Source organism: Protomyctophum parallelum (genome assembly GCF_964188405.1).
Source record: "Protomyctophum parallelum genome assembly, chromosome: 8".
Lineage (NCBI taxonomy): Eukaryota > Metazoa > Chordata > Actinopteri > Myctophiformes > Myctophidae > Protomyctophum > Protomyctophum parallelum.
This window is the reverse complement of record NC_139703.1, coordinates 54,118,417-54,140,916: the sequence shown is the minus strand read 5'-3', so window position 1 is coordinate 54,140,916 and position 22,500 is coordinate 54,118,417. Positions and strand designations below refer to the sequence as shown.

General features: G+C 44.9%; 1 protein-coding gene across 1 annotated transcript in view; it reads left to right on the top strand.

Annotated features, from left to right (window-relative positions):
- Positions 1 to 22,500, top strand: part of LOC310863088 (dihydropyridine-sensitive L-type skeletal muscle calcium channel subunit alpha-1-like) — a gene marked incomplete at both ends in the record, with an annotated part of 123,879 nt that overhangs the window by 41,730 nt on the left and 59,649 nt on the right. The window contains 5 exons of the mRNA XM_083771211.1: positions 410 to 479; positions 4,940 to 5,072; positions 5,942 to 6,071; positions 9,298 to 9,357; positions 21,315 to 21,421. Coding sequence (XP_083627337.1) covers positions 410 to 479; positions 4,940 to 5,072; positions 5,942 to 6,071; positions 9,298 to 9,357; positions 21,315 to 21,421 — 500 coding nt within the window. The remainder of the gene's footprint in view (positions 1 to 409; positions 480 to 4,939; positions 5,073 to 5,941; positions 6,072 to 9,297; positions 9,358 to 21,314; positions 21,422 to 22,500) is intronic.

Below are 22,500 nucleotides of genomic sequence, written 5' to 3'. Positions count from 1 at the left end.
TAGGGTGAGGGTTAAGGTTAGGTTTAGGTGTGCTGCCCCGGGGTAGGTTAGGGTTAGGGTGAGGGTTAGGGTTAGGTTTAGGTGTGCTGCCCCGGGGGAGGTTAGGGTTAGGGTGAGGGTTAGGGTTAGGTTTAGGTGTCTGCCCCGTGGGAGGTTAGGGTTAGGGTTAAGGTTAGGTTTAGGTGTCTGTCTGCCCCGGGGGAGGTTAGGGTGAGGGTTAAGGTTAGGTTTAGGTGTGCTGCCCCGGGGGGGGTTAGGGTTAGGGTGAGGGTTAAGGTTAGGTTTAGGTGTCTGCCCCGGGGGAGGTTAGGGAGGAGGTAGGTTGTCGTAGGCTGAGGGAACATAGAGCTGAGGGAACATAGGTACGGTCCCCTTCGTCAAACCACATGTTTCCCTTTTGTCTCCGCAGCTGAAGTTCGACGAGTTTGAGTCCAACGTGAATGAGATCAAAGACCCCTTCCCTCCTGACGACTTCCCCGGTAAATGTTTATGTTTATGTTTATTCCCTCCTGACGACTTCCCCGGTAAATGTTTATGTTTATGTTTATTCCCTCCTGACGACTTCCCCGGTAAATGTTTATGTTTATGTTTATTCCCTCCTGACGACTTCCCCGGTAAATGTTTATGTTTATGTTTATTCCCTCCTGACGACTTCCCCGGTAAAGACCTGCATCCATTGTTGCTAAACCCCGTCATGCTATATTATGTGGTTAAAAGTGGTTCCCAAACTTTTTCATGTCAAGGACCCCCAAATTGACAGTTGTTTTTGAAGAGATAAGATATATATGCATATCTATATGATAGAGATAGATATGATAGAGATAGATATGATAGAGATAGATATGATAGAGATAGATATGATAGAGATTAACATATGCCAGGGACGCTCACATAGGAGAAGATTTTCAAGGCTCTAGCAGAGATTCTCTGTTTGACATGCATTAGTCTACGGACCCCCATTTTATGGCATTTCTATCTCTGGGACCCCCAATTTATATGATAAAATCACTGTTAGTTTAACTCTGAAAGTGCACTCTCAGAGTTACAGATCAATAAGGGTCCATTTGGTGCCAAACTATCATTTAGCTGGGGACCCCCTGGGACTCCCTCAAGGACCCCTGGGGTCCCCGGATCCCCTGGAACTCCCCCAAGGACCCCTGGGGTCCCCGGACCCCCTGGAACTCCCCCAAGGACCCCTGGGGGTCCCCGGAACAAAAAACAATATCACCTATACTATTCCTTGGTTGCTGTAGATTGGCTGGTGCGACACCTTCATACAGAGTATCTATGAATGGCAAGTGTAAGTGATAATTCTTTGTTTAATTCAAAACGTTATTTGTTAAAAAAGCCAAAAGGTGAAGCTCTATCTATATTCCATGTTTGTTCAGTAACTAACTGGTCTTTCCAGCTCTTTAAATAAACAGAACTCATACAGTACAGTTCCGGGTATAGGTTGCCAATTTCAACAAACCAGGAGAAGGTTCCAGTTCCAATTTTTGTCTGCTCTTTTCTTTGTGTCATCACTTCTAAATTCAGATTGGTTATGTAGTACCTACAAGGATTGTGCTTGGCTCTACCTACCTGTGTATCATAGCTGTTTAAGTCACATAGGTACCTACCTGTGTATCATAGCTGTTTAAGTCACATAGGTACCTACCTGTGTATCATAGCTGTTTAAGTCACATAGGTACCTACCTGTGTATCATAGCTGTTTAAGTCACATAGGTACCTACCTGTGTATCATAGCTGTTTAAGTCACATAGGTACCTACCTGTGTATCATAGCTGTTTAAGTCACATAGGTACCTACCTGTGTATCATAGCTGTTTAAGTCACATAGGTGTTTACATCCATGTTTTCCACCAGCTGCCAGTAGGTGGCAGTGTTAGTTCACAGTAGAATGCCTTGTGTGGGGTCACATACATACCATGTCCCGATGTATTGTTTATGTGTGTACCGGTCAGAGCATGTGAGCGGAGCGGAGCGGCCGATAATTTCCGCTCTTCGCTCTCGACGGCTTTTGTTACGCTCGCTCCGCGCTCACGTTCATCTCCCCCCACGCCGCTCCCCGCTCGCTCAGCGCTCACCTTCATTTACGCATGGAGCGCTCCCCGCTCCGTGCTCGCTCCGAGGCTACACTCAGATGCCCGCTCCACTCAGCAGAAAGAAATGACGGGGGAAAAATAAAATGCTGTTTTCCTGAAATTGGCTAATTAAACCTGAAGGCCTTCGTTTCAGACCGCATGTTGCAGCAACATGCGGTCTTTTTTGGAGCATGATGTAAATTAGCTTGATTTCGTCATTTAAAATATCATAGAATAATTAAAACAGACCCAGTTCAAATGTATCAACCGAAGTATGGCATTTGTTTTAATGTACCACTGCGAGCACCATGCCGCAAGTTTGTAGGCTACCCATCGTCATGTGTCCAAATCCAAAAGAACAGATCTGTAAACTGTCGACACGCAATGTCTGTCTATTCTCATGGACAGTCCGTGAAGCAGATTACGGGTATGGGTTTGAGAGCAGGCTCGGCGCCAGGATGAAAAACTGAGGGGGCAATTGAGATTTTGAGGGGGCACAAAAGGCAAAGAGGTTGATTTAAGGGCACAAATATCCCCCCCATTTGCCCCCCCGTGGTGCCGAGCCTGCTTGAGAGGCAATGATTGATGTAAACTGCTAGCCAAGCTTGCACAGCGCCGTGCCGTGTGCACTGAGCGGCTCGGAGCGGAGGACAGTTCTCGCTCCGGAAGTCAATCTGACACATTTAAAAACCCGCTCCGCGCTCACGTCAAAATCCCCTCGCTCCGCGCTCCGCTCCCCGCTCCGCTCACATGCTCTCGTACCGGTATAGAGCACCGAAGTCTGACATCACTTTCAGTAGAGGGCGTCAGTCCCCAGGTTCATGTATTTGTTTAGTTGCATTGAAATCCCCATTGAGGCGATTTTAGATCGCCTCATATAACAACTGTGTTTGAAAAATAAACATGTCACCCCGGCCGCTTCACTCATATGGATATGAAGAATCAACTGACTGAGAGAAAACGCTAATGTTACTGCTGCTGAATTAGTTAGATTTTCGCTAGAAGCAGACTGTATCATATATGACTGACTGACTGTTGCAAACGATACAGAGACACCTCCCTGACAATATAACGATACAGAGACACCTCCCTGACAATATAACGACACAGAGACACCTCCCTGACAATATAACGACACAGAGACACCTCCTTGACAATATAACGATACAGAGACACCTCCCTGACAATATAACGATACAGAGACGCCTCCCTGACAATATAACGATACAGAGACACCTCCCTGACAATATAACGATACAGAGACACCTCCCTGACAATATAACGATACAGAGACGCCTCCCTGACAATATAACGATACAGAGACGCCTCCCTGACAATATAACGACACAGAGACACCTCCCTGACAATATAACGACACAGAGACACCTCCCTGACAATATAACGATACAGAGACACCTCCCTGACAATATAACGATACAGAGACGCCTCCCTGACAATATAATGATACAGAGACACCTCCCTGACAATATAACGACACAGAGACACCTCCCTGACAATATAACGACACAGAGACACCTCCCTGACAATATAACGATACAGAGACGCCTCCCTGACAATATAACGATACAGAGACACCTCCCTGACAATATAACGATACAGAGACGCCTCCCTGACAATATAACGATACAGAGACGCCTCCCTGACAATATAACGATACAGAGACACCTCTCTGACAATATAACGATACAGAGACACCTCCCTGACAATATAACGATACAGAGACACCTCCCTGACAATATAACGATACAGAGACACCTCCCTGACAATATAACGATACAGAGACACCTCCCTGACAATATAACGATACAGAGACACCTCCCTGACAATATAACGATACAGAGACACCTCCCTGACAATATAACGATACAGAGACATGCACCTCCCTGACAATATAACGATACAGAGACACCTCCCTGACAATATAACGATACAGAGACACCTCCCTAACAATAACGCAGAGACTGCTTTATTTTTGGACCACAACGCTTATAGTAGACAATATTAAGATCACCCCATGTTATTCTCCATAGAAATTACTTCCACGAACCAGGGGAATGGAAGGGATGAGCGAGTTACGTCAGGACTTTAGAACCAGGGGAATGGAAGGGATGAGCGAGTTACGTCAGGACTTTAGAACCAGGGGAATGGAAGGGATGAGCGAGTTACGTCAGGACTTTAGAACCAGGGGAATGGAAGGGATGAGCGAGTTACGTCAGGACTTTAGAACCAGGGGAATGGAAGGGATGAGCGAGTTACGTCAGGACTTTAGAACCAGGGGAATGGAAGGGATGAGCGAGTTACGTCAGGACTTTAGAACCAGGGGAATGGAAGGGATGAGCGAGTTACGTCAGGACTTTAGAACCAGGGGAATCGAAGGGATGAGCGAGTTACGTCAGGACTTTAGAACCAGGGGAATGGAAGGGATGAGCGAGTTACGTCAGGACTTTAGAACCAGGGGAATGGAAGGGATGAGCGAGTTACGTCAGGACTTTAGAACCAGGGGAATCGAAGGGATGAGCGAGTTACGTCAGGACTTCGGTGCTCTATGTCTCTCCTGCTGTGAAAATAATAAAACGTGAACAATCTTTTGATATACAACGATCGTGTGCAAGACTGTATGGATCCGAGTGTAATAGTTAGAATTTTGCAACATGAACGGACATGTATTTGCGATGTCAGCAGCTCTCGTGCTGGATCCTAGGGAGTACAAGTGAGTTTTCAAAACGTAAGTACAGCTCTGTACTGTACAGGCTAATGTACAGTAAGTACAGTAAGTACAGCTCTGTACTGTACAGGCTAATGTACTTTCTGCTACTGTCCGCCACGGCTCTGCAGGCGACGACGAGGAGGAGGACCCCGAGATCCCGGACAGCCCCAGACCTCGTCCAATGGCAGACCTGCAGCTGAAGGAGGAGGCGGTGCCTATGCCAGACGCCTCCTCTTTCTACATCTTCGGCCCGCAGAACAAGTGAGCAGGGCGCCGGTCTGGTTCTGGTCCATAGCTCTAACCCATTCTGACCTGAGATCAGATTCTAAAAATGTCTTCTGTGTCAGTCGTTCTTCGATTTTTCAAAAATAGCAGACCTACAAGCTCATAGCGCGCCACCGAGTGGCGCGCTATGAGCTTGTAGATCTGCTATTTTTCAATAGCTAAAGCATAACATGAAGCTAACACCAAAACGGGTTCCCGTTCAGAATGGGCTAATATAGCTCTAAATGCAACGCATTAATTTTCTTTCATTTGCTGCTTTCTTTCGTTTTTGGGATTTTAGCTGTTTTTGACAGGGGGGCGGGGGCATTCGAGCATGGAGCTAAATATGTATTTTTTTTACAAAATATTATGGTGATTTATTTTTTTATTATTTACTATAGTCCTAATAAACCCCAATAAATTACATCTGTCCACAAAAGATCACAGGATCTACTGAATGTGACAAACTGACATATTGAGCCTATACACACAGTATAAGCCTTCCCCCAGTAGGCTACCTTCACATTCAGTAGATCCTGTGATCTTCTGTAACCAGATGTAATTTCCTGGGGTTTATTAGGACTATAGTAAATAATACAAAAATAAATCACCATAAAATTTGGTAAAAAAAAATACATATTTAGCCCCATGCTCGAATGCCCCCGCCCCCCCTGTCAAAAACAGCTAAAATCCCTAAAACGAAAGAAAGCAGCAAATGAAAAAAAATTACACTCACCTTTTACTTTCTCTAATAACAACCTAAAACATGAACCTTGGTTGAAAAAAAACTAAAGTTGTCCTTTAAGTGTAAACCAAGGGCAGTGCCTATACAGTCTCAGTTTGAGCAGAAAACTCTCCCCATGCAGATTCCGCAAGCTGTGCCACCGCATCATCAATGCCACCACCTTCACCAACATCATCCTCCTCTTCATCCTCCTGTCCTCCATCTCTCTGGCCGCTGAGGACCCCATCGACCCCATGTCCTTCCGCAACCAGGTGACCCGCCGGCTGCCCCATGCCCTGTCCCGTGTTTTGGGGTGTCGTTATAGCCGTCTGCCCGATGCCCTGTCCCGTGTTTTGGGGTGTCGTTATAGCCGTCTGCCCGATGCCCTGTCCCGTGTTTTTGGGGTGTCGTTATAGCCGTCTGCCCGATGCCCTGTCCCGTGTTTTGGGGTGTCGTTATAGCCGTCTGCCCGATGCCCTGTCTCGTGTTTTGGGGTGTCGTTATAGCCGTCTGCTCGATGCCCTGTCCCGTGTTTTGGGGTGTCGTTATAGCCGTCTGCCCGATGCCCTGTCCCGTGTTTTGGGGTGTCGTTATAGCCGTCTGCTCGATGCCCTGTCCCGTGTTTTGGGGTGTCGTTATAGCCGTCTGCCCGATGCCCTGTCCCGTGTTTTGGGGTGTCGTTATAGCCGTCTGCCCGATGCCCTGTCCCGTGTTTTGGGGTGTCGTTATAGCCGTCTGCCCGATGCCCTGTCCCGTGTTTTGGGGTGTCGTTATAGCCGTCTGCTCGATGCCCTGTCCCGTGTTTTGGGGTGTCGTTATAGCCGGCTGCCCGATGCCCTGTCCCGTGTTTTGGGGTGTCGTTATAGCCGTCTGCTCGATGCCCTGTCTCGTGTTTTGGGGTGTCGTTATAGCCGTCTGCCCGATGCCCTGTCCCGTGTTTTGGGGTGTCGTTATAGCCGTCTGCCCGATGCCCTGTCCCGTGTTTTGGGGTGTCGTTATAGCCGTCTGCCCGATGCCCTGGCCCGTGTTTTGGGGTGTCGTTATAGCCGTCTGCCCGATGCCCTGTCTCGTGTTTTGGGGTGTCGTTATAGCCGTCTGCTCGATGCCCTGTCTCGTGTTTTGGGGTGTCGTTATAGCCGTCTGCTCGATGCCCTGTCCCGTGTTTTGGGGTGTCGTTATAGCCGTCTGCCCGATGCCCTGTCTCGTGTTTTGGGGTGTCGTTATAGCCGTCTGCTCGATGCCCTGTCTCGTGTTTTGGGGTGTCGTTATAGCCGTCTGCTCGATGCCCTGTCCCGTGTTTTGGGGTGTCGTTATAGCCGGCTGCCCGATGCCCTGTCCCGTGTTTTGGGGTGTCGTTATAGCCGTCTGCTCGATGCCCTGTCCCGTGTTTTGGGGTGTCGTTATAGCCGTCTGCCCGATGCCCTGTCCCGTGTTTTGGGGTGTCGTTATAGCCGTCTGCCCGATGCCCTGTCCCGTGTTTTGGGGTGTCGTTATAGCCGTCTGCCCGATGCCCTGTCCCGTGTTTTGGGGTGTCGTTATAGCCGTCTGCTCGATGCCCTGTCCCGTGTTTTGGGGTGTCGTTATAGCCGTCTGCTCGATGCCCTGTCTCGTGTTTTGGGGTGTCGTTATAGCCGTCTGCCCGATGCCCTGTCCCGTGTTTTGGGGTGTCGTTATAGCCGTCTGCCCGATGCCCTGTCCCGTGTTTTGGGGTGTCGTTATAGCCGTCTGCCCGATGCCCTGGCCCGTGTTTTGGGGTGTCGTTATAGCCGTCTGCCCGATGCCCTGTCTCGTGTTTTGGGGTGTCGTTATAGCCGTCTGCTCGATGCCCTGTCTCGTGTTTTGGGGTGTCGTTATAGCCGTCTGCTCGATGCCCTGTCCCGTGTTTTGGGGTGTCGTTATAGCCGGCTGCCCGATGCCCTGTCTCGTGTTTTGGGGTGTCGTTATAGCCGGCTGCCCGATGCCCTGTCCCGTGTTTTGGGGTGTCGTTATAGCCGTCTGCTCGATGCCCTGTCCCGTGTTTTGGGGTGTCGTTATAGCCGTCTGCCCGATGCCCTGTCCCGTGTTTTGGGGTGTCGTTATAGCCGTCTGCTCGATGCCCTGTCCCGTGTTTTGGGGTGTCGTTATAGCCGTCTGCTCGATGCCCTGTCCCGTGTTTTGGGGTGTCGTTATAGCCGTCTGCTCGATGCCCTGTCTCGTGTTTTGGGGTGTCGTTATAGCCGTCTGCTCGATGCCCTGTCCCGTGTTTTGGGGTGTCGTTATAGCCGTCTGCCCGATGCCCTGTCCCGTGTTTTGGGGTGTCGTTATAGCCGTCTGCTCGATGCCCTGTCCCGTGTTTTGGGGTGTCGTTATAGCCGTCTGCCCGATGCCCTGTCCCGTGTTTTGGGGTGTCGTTATAGCCGTCTGCCCGATGCCCTGTCCCGTGTTTTGGGGTGTCGTTATAGCCGTCTGCCCGATGCCCTGTCCCGTGTTTTGGGGTGTCGTTATAGCCGTCTGCTCGATGCCCTGTCCCGTGTTTTGGGGTGTCGTTATAGCCGTCTGCCCGATGCCCTGTCCCGTGTTTTGGGGTGTCGTTATAGCCGTCTGCTCGATGCCCTGTCTCGTGTTTTGGGGTGTCGTTATAGCCGTCTGCTCGATGCCCTGTCCCGTGTTTTGGGGTGTCGTTATAGCCGGCTGCCCGATGCCCTGTCTCGTGTTTTGGGGTGTCGTTATAGCCGGCTGCCCGATGCCCTGTCCCGTGTTTTGGGGTGTCGTTATAGCCGTCTGCTCGATGCCCTGTCCCGTGTTTTGGGGTGTCGTTATAGCCGTCTGCCCCATGCCCTGTCCCGTGTTTTGGGGTGTCGTTATAGCCGTCTGCCCGATGCCCTGTCCCGTGTTTTGGGGTGTCGTTATAGCCGTCTGCCCGATGCCCTGTCCCGTGTTTTGGGGTGTCGTTATAGCCGGCTGCCCGATGCCCTGTCCCGTGTTTTGGGGTGTCGTTATAGCCGTCTGCCCGATGCCCTGGCCCGTGTTTTGGGGTGTCGTTATAGCCGTCTGCCCGATGCCCTGTCTCGTGTTTTGGGGTGTCGTTATAGCCGTCTGCTCGATGCCCTGTCTCGTGTTTTGGGGTGTCGTTATAGCCGTCTGCTCGATGCCCTGTCCCGTGTTTTGGGGTGTCGTTATAGCCCAACGTTCTCAAAAAAGATCGCCTTGGCCTGTATGCTTAAGGTGGAAATAGCCAATCCACAAGCTCACAACGCATAGCATCGTGAAACGTTGTGGGCTTGTAGATCTCAGCGTCATAAAACAGTGTACAGTATACCTGTGGGTTAAGAGGTTAAATTCATGAATTCATTCATCCATTCATTCATTCATTCATTCATGTATAGGATTCCAATGTTTAGTCTATCTTACATCTCTGTAATTCAGTTCATGTCTTAATATATGCATAGATCCTAATTCAGTTCATGTCTTAATGTATGCATAGATCCTAATTCAGTTCATGTCTTAATGTATGCACAGATCCTGGCCTCTGCGGATGTAGTGTTTACTTCAGTCTTCACAGCAGAGATTGTGCTCAAGGTAAGAACGTGTTCATTTTGACAGCAAGTTAGTTAGTTAGTAATGTTTTATTCATTTAGTTTCAGTCATGTTTTCAGTCATCTGAATTATAGAAGTAAAAGTATTGAACATTGGAAGTTCTCCAGTAAAGTAAAACAAATACCTCACAATACTTACTATACTACAATAACTGAGTACAGTTCTTTGTTACTTTGTAACAAACAGAGTATACTGTATGCTCTGTACAGTATACAGTATAGAGTTCATACTGTCTATACTCTATATACAGTATAGAGTTCATACTGTCTATACTCTATATACAGTATAGAGTTCATACTGTCTATACTCTGTATACAGTATAGAGTTCATACTGTCTATACTCTATATACAGTATAGAGTTCATACTGTCTATACTCTATATACAGTATAGAGTTCATACTGTCTATACTCTGTATACAGTATAGAGTTCATACTGTCTATACTCTGTATACAGTATAGAGTTCATACTGTCTATACTCTATATACAGTATAGACAGTATAGAGTTCATACTGTCTATACTCTGTATACAGTATAGAGTTCATACTGTCTATACTCTGTATACAGTATAGAGTTCATACTGTCTATACTCTGTATACAGTATAGAGTTCATACTGTCTATACTCTGTATACAGTATAGAGTTCATACTGTCTATACTCTATATACAGTATAGAGTTCATACTGTCTATACTCTATATACAGTATAGAGTTCATACTGTCTATACTCTGTATACAGTATAGAGTTCATACTGTCTATACTCTGTATACAGTATAGAGTTCATACTGTCTATACTCTGTATACAGTATAGAGTTCATACTGTCTATACTCTGTATACAGTATAGAGTTCATACTGTCTATACTCTATATACAGTATAGAGTTCATACTGTCTATACTCTGTATACAGTATAGAGTTCATACTGTCTATACTCTATATACAGTATAGAGTTCATACTGTCTATACTCTATATACAGTATAGAGTTCATACTGTCTATACTCTGTATACAGTATAGAGTTCATACTGTCTATACTCTGTATACAGTATAGAGTTCATACTGTCTATACTCTATATACAGTATAGAGTTCATACTGTCTATACTCTGTATACAGTATAGAGTTCATACTGTCTATACTCTGTATACAGTATAGAGTTCATACTGTCTATACTCTGTATACAGTATAGAGTTCATACTGTCTATACTCTATATACAGTATAGAGTTCATACTGTCTATACTCTATATACAGTATAGAGTTCATACTGTCTATACTCTATATACAGTATAGAGTTCATACTGTCTATACTCTGTATACAGTATAGAGTTCATACTGTCTATACTCTGTATACAGTATAGAGTTCATACTGTCTATACTCTGTATACAGTATAGAGTTCATACTGTCTATACTCTGTATACAGTATAGAGTTCATACTGTCTACACTCTATATACAGTATAGAGTTCATACTGTCTATACTCTATATACAGTATAGAGTTCATACTGTCTATACTCTATATACAGTATAGAGTTCATACTGTCTATACTCTATATACAGTATAGAGTTCATACTGTCTATACTCTATATACAGTATAGAGTTCATACTGTCTACAGTATAGAGTTCATACTGTCTATACTCTGTATACAGTATAGAGTTCATACTGTCTATACTCTGTATACAGTATAGAGTTCATACTGTCTATACTCTATATACAGTATAGAGTTCATACTGTCTATACTCTATATACAGTATAGAGTTCATACTGTCTATACTCTATATACAGTATAGAGTTCATACTGTCTACAGTATAGAGTTCATACTGTCTATACTCTGTATACAGTATAGAGTTCATACTGTCTATACTCTGTATACAGTATAGAGTTCATACTGTCTATACTCTATATACAGTATAGAGTTCATACTGTCTATACTCTATATACAGTATAGAGTTCATACTGTCTACAGTATAGAGTTCATACTGTCTATACTCTGTATACAGTATAGAGTTCATACTGTCTATACTCTGTATACAGTATAGAGTTCATACTGTCTATACTCTATATACAGTATAGAGTTCATACTGTCTATACTCTATATACAGTATAGAGTTCATACTGTCTATACTCTGTATACAGTAGAGTTCATACTGTCTACAGTATAGAGTCTATACTGTCAGAGCCCATGTGGTACTTTATTGCCTGGTTCTGCTTCCAGATGACCACGTATGGAGCCTTCATGTTGTCTTTATTCCAGATGACCACGTATGGAGCCTTCATGTTGTCTTTATTCCAGATGACCGTATGGAGCCTTCATGTTGTCTTTATTCCAGATGACCGTATGGAGCCTTCATGTTGTCTTTATTCCAGATGACCGTATGGAGCCTTCATGTTGTCTTTATTCCAGATGACCGTATGGAGCCTTCATGTTGTCTTTATTCCAGATGACCGTATGGAGCCTTCATGTTGTCTTTATTCCAGATGACCACGTATGGAGCCTTCATGTTGTCTTTATTCCAGATGACCGTATGGAGCCTTCATGTTGTCTTTATTCCAGATGACCGTATGGAGCCTTCATGTTGTCTTTATTCCAGATGACCACGTATGGAGCCTTCATGTTGTCTTTATTCCAGATGACCGTACGGAGCCTTCATGTTGTCTTTATTCCAGATGACCGTATGGAGCCTTCATGTTGTCTTTATTCCAGATGACCGTATGGAGCCTTCATGTTGTCTTTATTCCAGATGACCGTACGGAGCCTTCATGTTGTCTTTATTCCAGATGACCGTATGGAGCCTTCATGTTGTCTTTATTCCAGATGACCGTATGGAGCCTTCATGTTGTCTTTATTCCAGATGACCGTATGGAGCCTTCATGTTGTCTTTATTCCAGATGACCACGTATGGAGCCTTCATGTTGTCTTTATTCCAGATGACCGTATGGAGCCTTCATGTTGTCTTTATTCCAGATGACCGTATGGAGCCTTCATGTTGTCTTTATTCCAGATGACCGTATGGAGCCTTCATGTTGTCTTTATTCCAGATGACCACGTATGGAGCCTTCATGTTGTCTTTATTCCAGATGACCGTACGGAGCCTTCATGTTGTCTTTATTCCAGATGACCGTATGGAGCCTTCATGTTGTCTTTATTCCAGATGACCGTATGGAGCCTTCATGTTGTCTTTATTCCAGATGACCATGTATGGAGCCTTCATGTTGTCTTTATTCCAGATGACCGTATGGAGCCTTCATGTTGTCTTTATTCCAGATGACCGTATGGAGCCTTCATGTTGTCTTTATTCCAGATGACCACGTATGGAGCCTTCATGTTGTCTTTATTCCAGATGACCGTATGGAGCCTTCATGTTGTCTTTATTCCAGATGACCGTATGGAGCCTTCATGTTGTCTTTATTCCAGATGACCGTATGGAGCCTTCATGTTGTCTTTATTCCAGATGACCGTACGGAGCCTTCATGTTGTCTTTATTCCAGATGACCGTATGGAGCCTTCATGTTGTCTTTATTCCAGATGACCGTATGGAGCCTTCATGTTGTCTTTATTCCAGATGACCGTATGGAGCCTTCATGTTGTCTTTATTCCAGATGACCGTACGGAGCCTTCATGTTGTCTTTATTCCAGATGACCGTATGGAGCCTTCATGTTGTCTTTATTCCAGATGACCGTACGGAGCCTTCATGTTGTCTTTATTCCAGATGACCGTATGGAGCCTTCATGTTGTCTTTATTCCAGATGACCACGTATGGAGCCTTCATGTTGTCTTTATTCCAGATGACCGTATGGAGCCTTCATGTTGTCTTTATTCCAGATGACCGTATGGAGCCTTCATGTTGTCTTTATTCCAGATGACCGTATGGAGCCTTCATGTTGTCTTTATTCCAGATGACCGTATGGAGCCTTCATGTTGTCTTTATTCCAGATGACCACGTATGGAGCCTTCATGTTGTCTTTATTCCAGATGACCGTATGGAGCCTTCATGTTGTCTTTATTCCAGATGACCGTATGGAGCCTTCATGTTGTCTTTATTCCAGATGACCACGTATGGAGCCTTCATGTTGTCTTTATTCCAGATGACCGTATGGAGCCTTCATGTTGTCTTTATTCCAGATGACCGTATGGAGCCTTCATGTTGTCTTTATTCCAGATGACCGTATGGAGCCTTCATGTTGTCTTTATTCCAGATGACCGTATGGAGCCTTCATGTTGTCTTTATTCCAGATGACCGTATGGAGCCTTCATGTTGTCTTTATTCCAGATGACCGTATGGAGCCTTCATGTTGTCTTTATTCCAGATGACCGTATGGAGCCTTCATGTTGTCTTTATTCCAGATGACCGTATGGAGCCTTCATGTTGTCTTTATTCCAGATGACCGTATGGAGCCTTCATGTTGTCTTTATTCCAGATGACCGTATGGAGCCTTCATGTTGTCTTTATTCCAGATGACCGTATGGAGCCTTCATGTTGTCTTTATTCCAGATGACCACGTATGGAGCCTTCATGTTGTCTTTATTCCAGATGACCGTATGGAGCCTTCATGTTGTCTTTATTCCAGATGACCGTATGGAGCCTTCATGTTGTCTTTATTCCAGATGACCACGTATGGAGCCTTCATGTTGTCTTTATTCCAGATGACCGTATGGAGCCTTCATGTTGTCTTTATTCCAGATGACCGTATGGAGCCTTCATGTTGTCTTTATTCCAGATGACCGTATGGAGCCTTCATGTTGTCTTTATTCCAGATGACCGTATGGAGCCTTCATGTTGTCTTTATTCCAGATGACCACGTATGGAGCCTTCATGTTGTCTTTATTCCAGATGACCACGTACGGAGCCTTCATGTTGTCTTTATTCCAGATGACCGTATGGAGCCTTCATGTTGTCTTTATTCCAGATGACCGTATGGAGCCTTCATGTTGTCTTTATTCCAGATGACCGTATGGAGCCTTCATGTTGTCTTTATTCCAGATGACCGTATGGAGCCTTCATGTTGTCTTTATTCCAGATGACCACGTATGGAGCCTTCATGTTGTCTTTATTCCAGATGACCGTATGGAGCCTTCATGTTGTCTTTATTCCAGATGACTGTATGGAGCCTTCATGTTGTCTTTATTCCAGATGACCGTATGGAGCCTTCATGTTGTCTTTATTCCAGATGACCACGTACGGAGCCTTCATGTTGTCTTTATTCCAGATGACCGTATGGAGCCTTCATGTTGTCTTTATTCCAGATGACCGTATGGAGCCTTCATGTTGTCTTTATTCCAGATGACCGTATGGAGCCTTCATGTTGTCTTTATTCCAGATGACCGTATGGAGCCTTCATGTTGTCTTTATTACAGATGACCGTATGGAGCCTTCATGTTGTCTTTATTCCAGATGACCGTATGGAGCCTTCATGTTGTCTTTATTCCAGATGACCGTATGGAGCCTTCATGTTGTCTTTATTCCAGATGACCGTATGGAGCCTTCATGTTGTCTTTATTCCAGATGACCACGTATGGAGCCTTCATGTTGTCTTTATTACAGATGACCGTACGGAGCCTTCATGTTGTCTTTATTCCAGATGACCGTATGGAGCCTTCATGTTGTCTTTATTCCAGATGACCGTATGGAGCCTTCATGTTGTCTTTATTCCAGATGACCACGTATGGAGCCTTCATGTTGTCTTTATTCCAGATGACCGTATGGAGCCTTCATGTTGTCTTTATTCCAGATGACCGTATGGAGCCTTCATGTTGTCTTTATTCCAGATGACCGTATGGAGCCTTCATGTTGTCTTTATTCCAGATGACCGTATGGAGCCTTCATGTTGTCTTTATTCCAGATGACCGTATGGAGCCTTCATGTTGTCTTTATTCCAGATGACCGTATGGAGCCTTCATGTTGTCTTTATTCCAGATGACCACGTATGGAGCCTTCATGTTGTCTTTATTCCAGATGACCGTATGGAGCCTTCATGTTGTCTTTATTCCAGATGACCACGTATGGAGCCTTCATGTTGTCTTTATTCCAGATGACCACGTATGGAGCCTTCATGTTGTCTTTATTCCAGATGACCGTATGGAGCCTTCATGTTGTCTTTATTCCAGATGACCGTATGGAGCCTTCATGTTGTCTTTATTCCAGATGACCGTATGGAGCCTTCATGTTGTCTTTATTCCAGATGACCGTATGGAGCCTTCATGTTGTCTTTATTCCAGATGACCGTATGGAGCCTTCATGTTGTCTTTATTCCAGATGACCACGTATGGAGCCTTCATGTTGTCTTTATTCCAGATGACCGTATGGAGCCTTCATGTTGTCTTTATTCCAGATGACCGTATGGAGCCTTCATGTTGTCTTTATTCCAGATGACCACGTATGGAGCCTTCATGTTGTCTTTATTCCAGATGACCGTATGGAGCCTTCATGTTGTCTTTATTCCAGATGACCGTATGGAGCCTTCATGTTGTCTTTATTCCAGATGACCACGTATGGAGCCTTCATGTTGTCTTTATTACAGATGACCGTATGGAGCCTTCATGTTGTCTTTATTCCAGATGACCGTATGGAGCCTTCATGTTGTCTTTATTCCAGATGACCGTATGGAGCCTTCATGTTGTCTTTATTCCAGATGACCGTATGGAGCCTTCATGTTGTCTTTATTCCAGATGACCGTATGGAGCCTTCATGTTGTCTTTATTCCAGATGACCGTATGGAGCCTTCATGTTGTCTTTATTCCAGATGACCGTATGGAGCCTTCATGTTGTCTTTATTCCAGATGACCGTATGGAGCCTTCATGTTGTCTTTATTCCAGATGACCGTATGGAGCCTTCATGTTGTCTTTATTCCAGATGACCGTATGGAGCCTTCATGTTGTCTTTATTCCAGATGACCGTATGGAGCCTTCATGTTGTCTTTATTCCAGATGACCGTATGGAGCCTTCATGTTGTCTTTATTCCAGATGACCGTATGGAGCCTTCATGTTGTCTTTATTCCAGATGACCGTATGGAGCCTTCATGTTGTCTTTATTCCAGATGACCACGTATGGAGCCTTCATGTTGTCTTTATTCCAGATGACCGTATGGAGCCTTCATGTTGTCTTTATTCCAGATGACCGTATGGAGCCTTCATGTTGTCTTTATTCCAGATGACCGTATGGAGCCTTCATGTTGTCTTTATTCCAGATGACCGTATGGAGCCTTCATGTTGTCTTTATTCCAGATGACCGTATGGAGCCTTCATGTTGTCTTTATTCCAGATGACCGTATGGAGCCTTCATGTTGTCTTTATTCCAGATGACCGTATGGAGCCTTCATGTTGTCTTTATTCCAGATGACCGTATGGAGCCTTCATGTTGTCTTTATTCCAGATGACCGTATGGAGCCTTCATGTTGTCTTTATTCCAGATGACCGTATGGAGCCTTCATGTTGTCTTTATTCCAGATGACCGTATGGAGCCTTCATGTTGTCTTTATTCCAGATGACCGTATGGAGCCTTCATGTTGTCTTTATTCCAGATGACCACGTATGGAGCCTTCATGTTGTCTTTATTCCAGATGACCGTATGGAGCCTTCATGTTGTCTTTATTCCAGATGACCGTATGGAGCCTTCATGTTGTCTTTATTCCAGATGACCACGTACGGAGCCTTCATGTTGTCTTTATTCCAGATGACCGTATGGAGCCTTCATGTTGTCTTTATTCCAGATGACCGTATGGAGCCTTCATGTTGTCTTTATTCCAGATGACCGTATGGAGCCTTCATGTTGTCTTTATTCCAGATGACCGTATGGAGCCTTCATGTTGTCTTTATTCCAGATGACCGTATGGAGCCTTCATGTTGTCTTTATTCCAGATGACCGTATGGAGCCTTCATGTTGTCTTTATTCCAGATGACCACGTATGGAGCCTTCATGTTGTCTTTATTCCAGATGACCGTACGGAGCCTTCATGTTGTCTTTATTCCAGATGACCACGTATGGAGCCTTCATGTTGTCTTTATTCCAGATGACCGTATGGAGCCTTCATGTTGTCTTTATTCCAGATGACCGTATGGAGCCTTCATGTTGTCTTTATTCCAGATGACCACGTATGGAGCCTTCATGTTGTCTTTATTCCAGATGACCGTATGGAGCCTTCATGTTGTCTTTATTCCAGATGACCGTATGGAGCCTTCATGTTGTCTTTATTCCAGATGACCGTATGGAGCCTTCATGTTGTCTTTATTCCAGATGACCGTATGGAGCCTTCATGTTGTCTTTATTCCAGATGACCACGTATGGAGCCTTCATGTTGTCTTTATTCCAGATGACCGTATGGAGCCTTCATGTTGTCTTTATTCCAGATGACCGTATGGAGCCTTCATGTTGTCTTTATTCCAGATGACCGTACGGAGCCTTCATGTTGTCTTTATTCCAGATGACCACGTATGGAGCCTTCATGTTGTCTTTATTCCAGATGACCACGTATGGAGCCTTCATGTTGTCTTTATTCCAGATGACCGTATGGAGCCTTCATGTTGTCTTTATTCCAGATGACCGTATGGAGCCTTCATGTTGTCTTTATTCCAGATGACCGTATGGAGCCTTCATGTTGTCTTTATTCCAGATGACCGTATGGAGCCTTCATGTTGTCTTTATTCCAGATGACCGTATGGAGCCTTCATGTTGTCTTTATTCCAGATGACCACGTATGGAGCCTTCATGTTGTCTTTATTCCAGATGACCACGTATGGAGCCTTCATGTTGTCTTTATTCCAGATGACCACGTATGGAGCCTTCATGTTGTCTTTATTCCAGATGACCGTATGGAGCCTTCATGTTGTCTTTATTCCAGATGACCGTATGGAGCCTTCATGTTGTCTTTATTCCAGATGACCACGTATGGAGCCTTCATGTTGTCTTTATTCCAGATGACCGTATGGAGCCTTCATGTTGTCTTTATTCCAGATGACCGTATGGAGCCTTCATGTTGTCTTTATTCCAGATGACCGTATGGAGCCTTCATGTTGTCTTTATTCCAGATGACCGTATGGAGCCTTCATGTTGTCTTTATTCCAGATGACCACGTATGGAGCCTTCATGTTGTCTTTATTCCAGATGACCGTATGGAGCCTTCATGTTGTCTTTATTCCAGATGACCACGTATGGAGCCTTCATGTTGTCTTTATTCCAGATGACCACGTATGGAGCCTTCATGTTGTCTTTATTCCAGATGACCGTATGGAGCCTTCATGTTGTCTTTATTCCAGATGACCGTATGGAGCCTTCATGTTGTCTTTATTCCAGATGACCGTATGGAGCCTTCATGTTGTCTTTATTCCAGATGACCACGTATGGAGCCTTCATGTTGTCTTTATTCCAGATGACCGTATGGAGCCTTCATGTTGTCTTTATTCCAGATGACCGTATGGAGCCTTCATGTTGTCTTTATTCCAGATGACCGTATGGAGCCTTCATGTTGTCTTTATTCCAGATGACCGTATGGAGCCTTCATGTTGTCTTTATTCCAGATGACCGTATGGAGCCTTCATGTTGTCTTTATTCCAGATGACCGTATGGAGCCTTCATGTTGTCTTTATTCCAGATGACCACGTATGGAGCCTTCATGTTGTCTTTATTCCAGATGACCGTATGGAGCCTTCATGTTGTCTTTATTCCAGATGACCGTATGGAGCCTTCATGTTGTCTTTATTCCAGATGACCGTATGGAGCCTTCATGTTGTCTTTATTCCAGATGACCGTATGGAGCCTTCATGTTGTCTTTATTCCAGATGACCGTATGGAGCCTTCATGTTGTCTTTATTCCAGATGACCGTATGGAGCCTTCATGTTGTCTTTATTCCAGATGACCACGTATGGAGCCTTCATGTTGTCTTTATTCCAGATGACCACGTATGGAGCCTTCATGTTGTCTTTATTCCAGATGACCGTATGGAGCCTTCATGTTGTCTTTATTCCAGATGACCGTATGGAGCCTTCATGTTGTCTTTATTCCAGATGACCGTATGGAGCCTTCATGTTGTCTTTATTCCAGATGACCACGTATGGAGCCTTCATGTTGTCTTTATTCCAGATGACCGTATGGAGCCTTCATGTTGTCTTTATTCCAGATGACCGTATGGAGCCTTCATGTTGTCTTTATTCCAGATGACCGTATGGAGCCTTCATGTTGTCTTTATTCCAGATGACCGTATGGAGCCTTCATGTTGTCTTTATTCCAGATGACCGTATGGAGCCTTCATGTTGTCTTTATTCCAGATGACCGTATGGAGCCTTCATGTTGTCTTTATTCCAGATGACCGTATGGAGCCTTCATGTTGTCTTTATTCCAGATGACCGTATGGAGCCTTCATGTTGTCTTTATTCCAGATGACCACGTATGGAGCCTTCATGTTGTCTTTATTCCAGATGACCATGTATGGAGCCTTCATGTTGTCTTTATTCCAGATGACCGTATGGAGCCTTCATGTTGTCTTTATTCCAGATGACCGTATGGAGCCTTCATGTTGTCTTTATTCCAGATGACCGTATGGAGCCTTCATGTTGTCTTTATTCCAGATGACCGTATGGAGCCTTCATGTTGTCTTTATTCCAGATGACCGTACGGAGCCTTCATGTTGTCTTTATTCCAGATGACCACGTATGGAGCCTTCATGTTGTCTTTATTCCAGATGACCGTATGGAGCCTTCATGTTGTCTTTATTCCAGATGACCGTATGGAGCCTTCATGTTGTCTTTATTCCAGATGACCGTATGGAGCCTTCATGTTGTCTTTATTCCAGATGACCGTATGGAGCCTTCATGTTGTCTTTATTCCAGATGACCGTACGGAGCCTTCATGTTGTCTTTATTCCAGATGACCGTATGGAGCCTTCATGTTGTCTTTATTCCAGATGACCGTATGGAGCCTTCATGTTGTCTTTATTCCAGATGACCGTATGGAGCCTTCATGTTGTCTTTATTCCAGATGACCGTATGGAGCCTTCATGTTGTCTTTATTCCAGATGACCGTATGGAGCCTTCATGTTGTCTTTATTCCAGATGACCGTATGGAGCCTTCATGTTGTCTTTATTCCAGATGACCGTATGGAGCCTTCATGTTGTCTTTATTCCAGATGACCGTATGGAGCCTTCATGTTGTCTTTATTCCAGATGACCGTATGGAGCCTTCATGTTGTCTTTATTCCAGATGACCACGTATGGAGCCTTCATGTTGTCTTTATTCCAGATGACCGTATGGAGCCTTCATGTTGTCTTTATTCCAGATGACCGTATGGAGCCTTCATGTTGTCTTTATTCCAGATGACCGTATGGAGCCTTCATGTTGTCTTTATTCCAGATGACCGTATGGAGCCTTCATGTTGTCTTTATTCCAGATGACCGTATGGAGCCTTCATGTTGTCTTTATTCCAGATGACCACGTATGGAGCCTTCATGTTGTCTTTATTCCAGATGACCGTATGGAGCCTTCATGTTGTCTTTATTCCAGATGACCGTATGGAGCCTTCATGTTGTCTTTATTCCAGATGACCGTATGGAGCCTTCATGTTGTCTTTATTCCAGATGACCGTATGGAGCCTTCATGTTGTCTTTATTCCAGATGACCACGTATGGAGCCTTCATGTTGTCTTTATTCCAGATGACCGTATGGAGCCTTCATGTTGTCTTTATTCCAGATGACCGTATGGAGCCTTCATGTTGTCTTTATTCCAGATGACCACGTATGGAGCCTTCATGTTGTCTTTATTCCAGATGACCGTATGGAGCCTTCATGTTGTCTTTATTCCAGATGACCGTATGGAGCCTTCATGTTGTCTTTATTCCAGATGACCGTATGGAGCCTTCATGTTGTCTTTATTCCAGATGACCGTATGGAGCCTTCATGTTGTCTTTATTCCAGATGACCGTACGGAGCCTTCATGTTGTGGTTCTTTATTCCAGATGACCACGTACGGAGCCTTCATGCACACGGGCTCCTTCTGCCGGAACTCCTTCAACATCCTGGACCTGTTGGTGGTCAGTGTGTCTCTGCTGTCCATGGGCATGGAGTAAGTACTGGAGCACGCACGCACGCACGCATACATGTTCACACGCACGCACGCACGCACGCACGCATACATGTTCACACGCACGCACGCACAGAGTCTCCAGTTTTGGTCCAATGCCATTATGATGATTATGATTATGTTCAAAGCTCACATCACAGCTGTCACTCGATCATGTAGGTTCACACTCTATAACATACGACGAATTAGACCGTTCCTCACCCAGGAATCATCCCAGCTCCTAATCCAGACAACAGTCTTGTCAAAACTCGACTATTGTAACTCCCTCCTTACTGGCCTACCAGCATGTGCACTTAAGCCTCTCCAGCTGATCCAAAATGCCGCAGCTCGCTTGGTCTTCAACCAGCCAAAATTCTCACATGTCTCCCCCCTGCTCCGCTCCCTCCACTGGCTCCCGGTCGCTGCCCGCACAGAATACAAAACTCTGATGCTGGCATTCAAAGCAACCAAAGGTATGGCTCCCCCATATCTTACAAGTATGATTGAACCCTACAAACCCTCCCGCGCACTCAGATCAACCAACTGGAAACTGGAAGTACCCTCACTAAAAACGCCGGGACAACGCTCCACACGTCCCAAACTCTTCTCCCTTCTGGCTCCAAAACTGTGGAATGCACTTCCCATTGCAGTCAGAACTGCAGCATCACTCCCAATCTTCCGCCGTAGCCTGAAAACCCACCTTTTCAGACTCCATCATGGCCCATAGCACTTACCCTATACCCCCTTAGATAGCATTTCTGTTGGCTTAGATAGCATTTGACACAGACTTATAGCATGTTATGTAGACAGCACTATAATTGTATTGTATGTAGTCATAGCACGCCATAGTACATATGTATAGCATAGTAGTAAATATGTATAGTTTATATGTATAGTGTATGTATAGTTTCATTATATAGATATTCCACTGTTACTTTCTTAGCTTATGCATGTTTCATGATATTGATAAATGCTTTTATGTGATGTATTCCCATGCTTTTGTTCTTGCTTAAATGTAAGTCGCTCTGGATTAAGAGCGTCTGCTAAATGCCTAAATTGTAAATTGTAAATTGTATGAATGT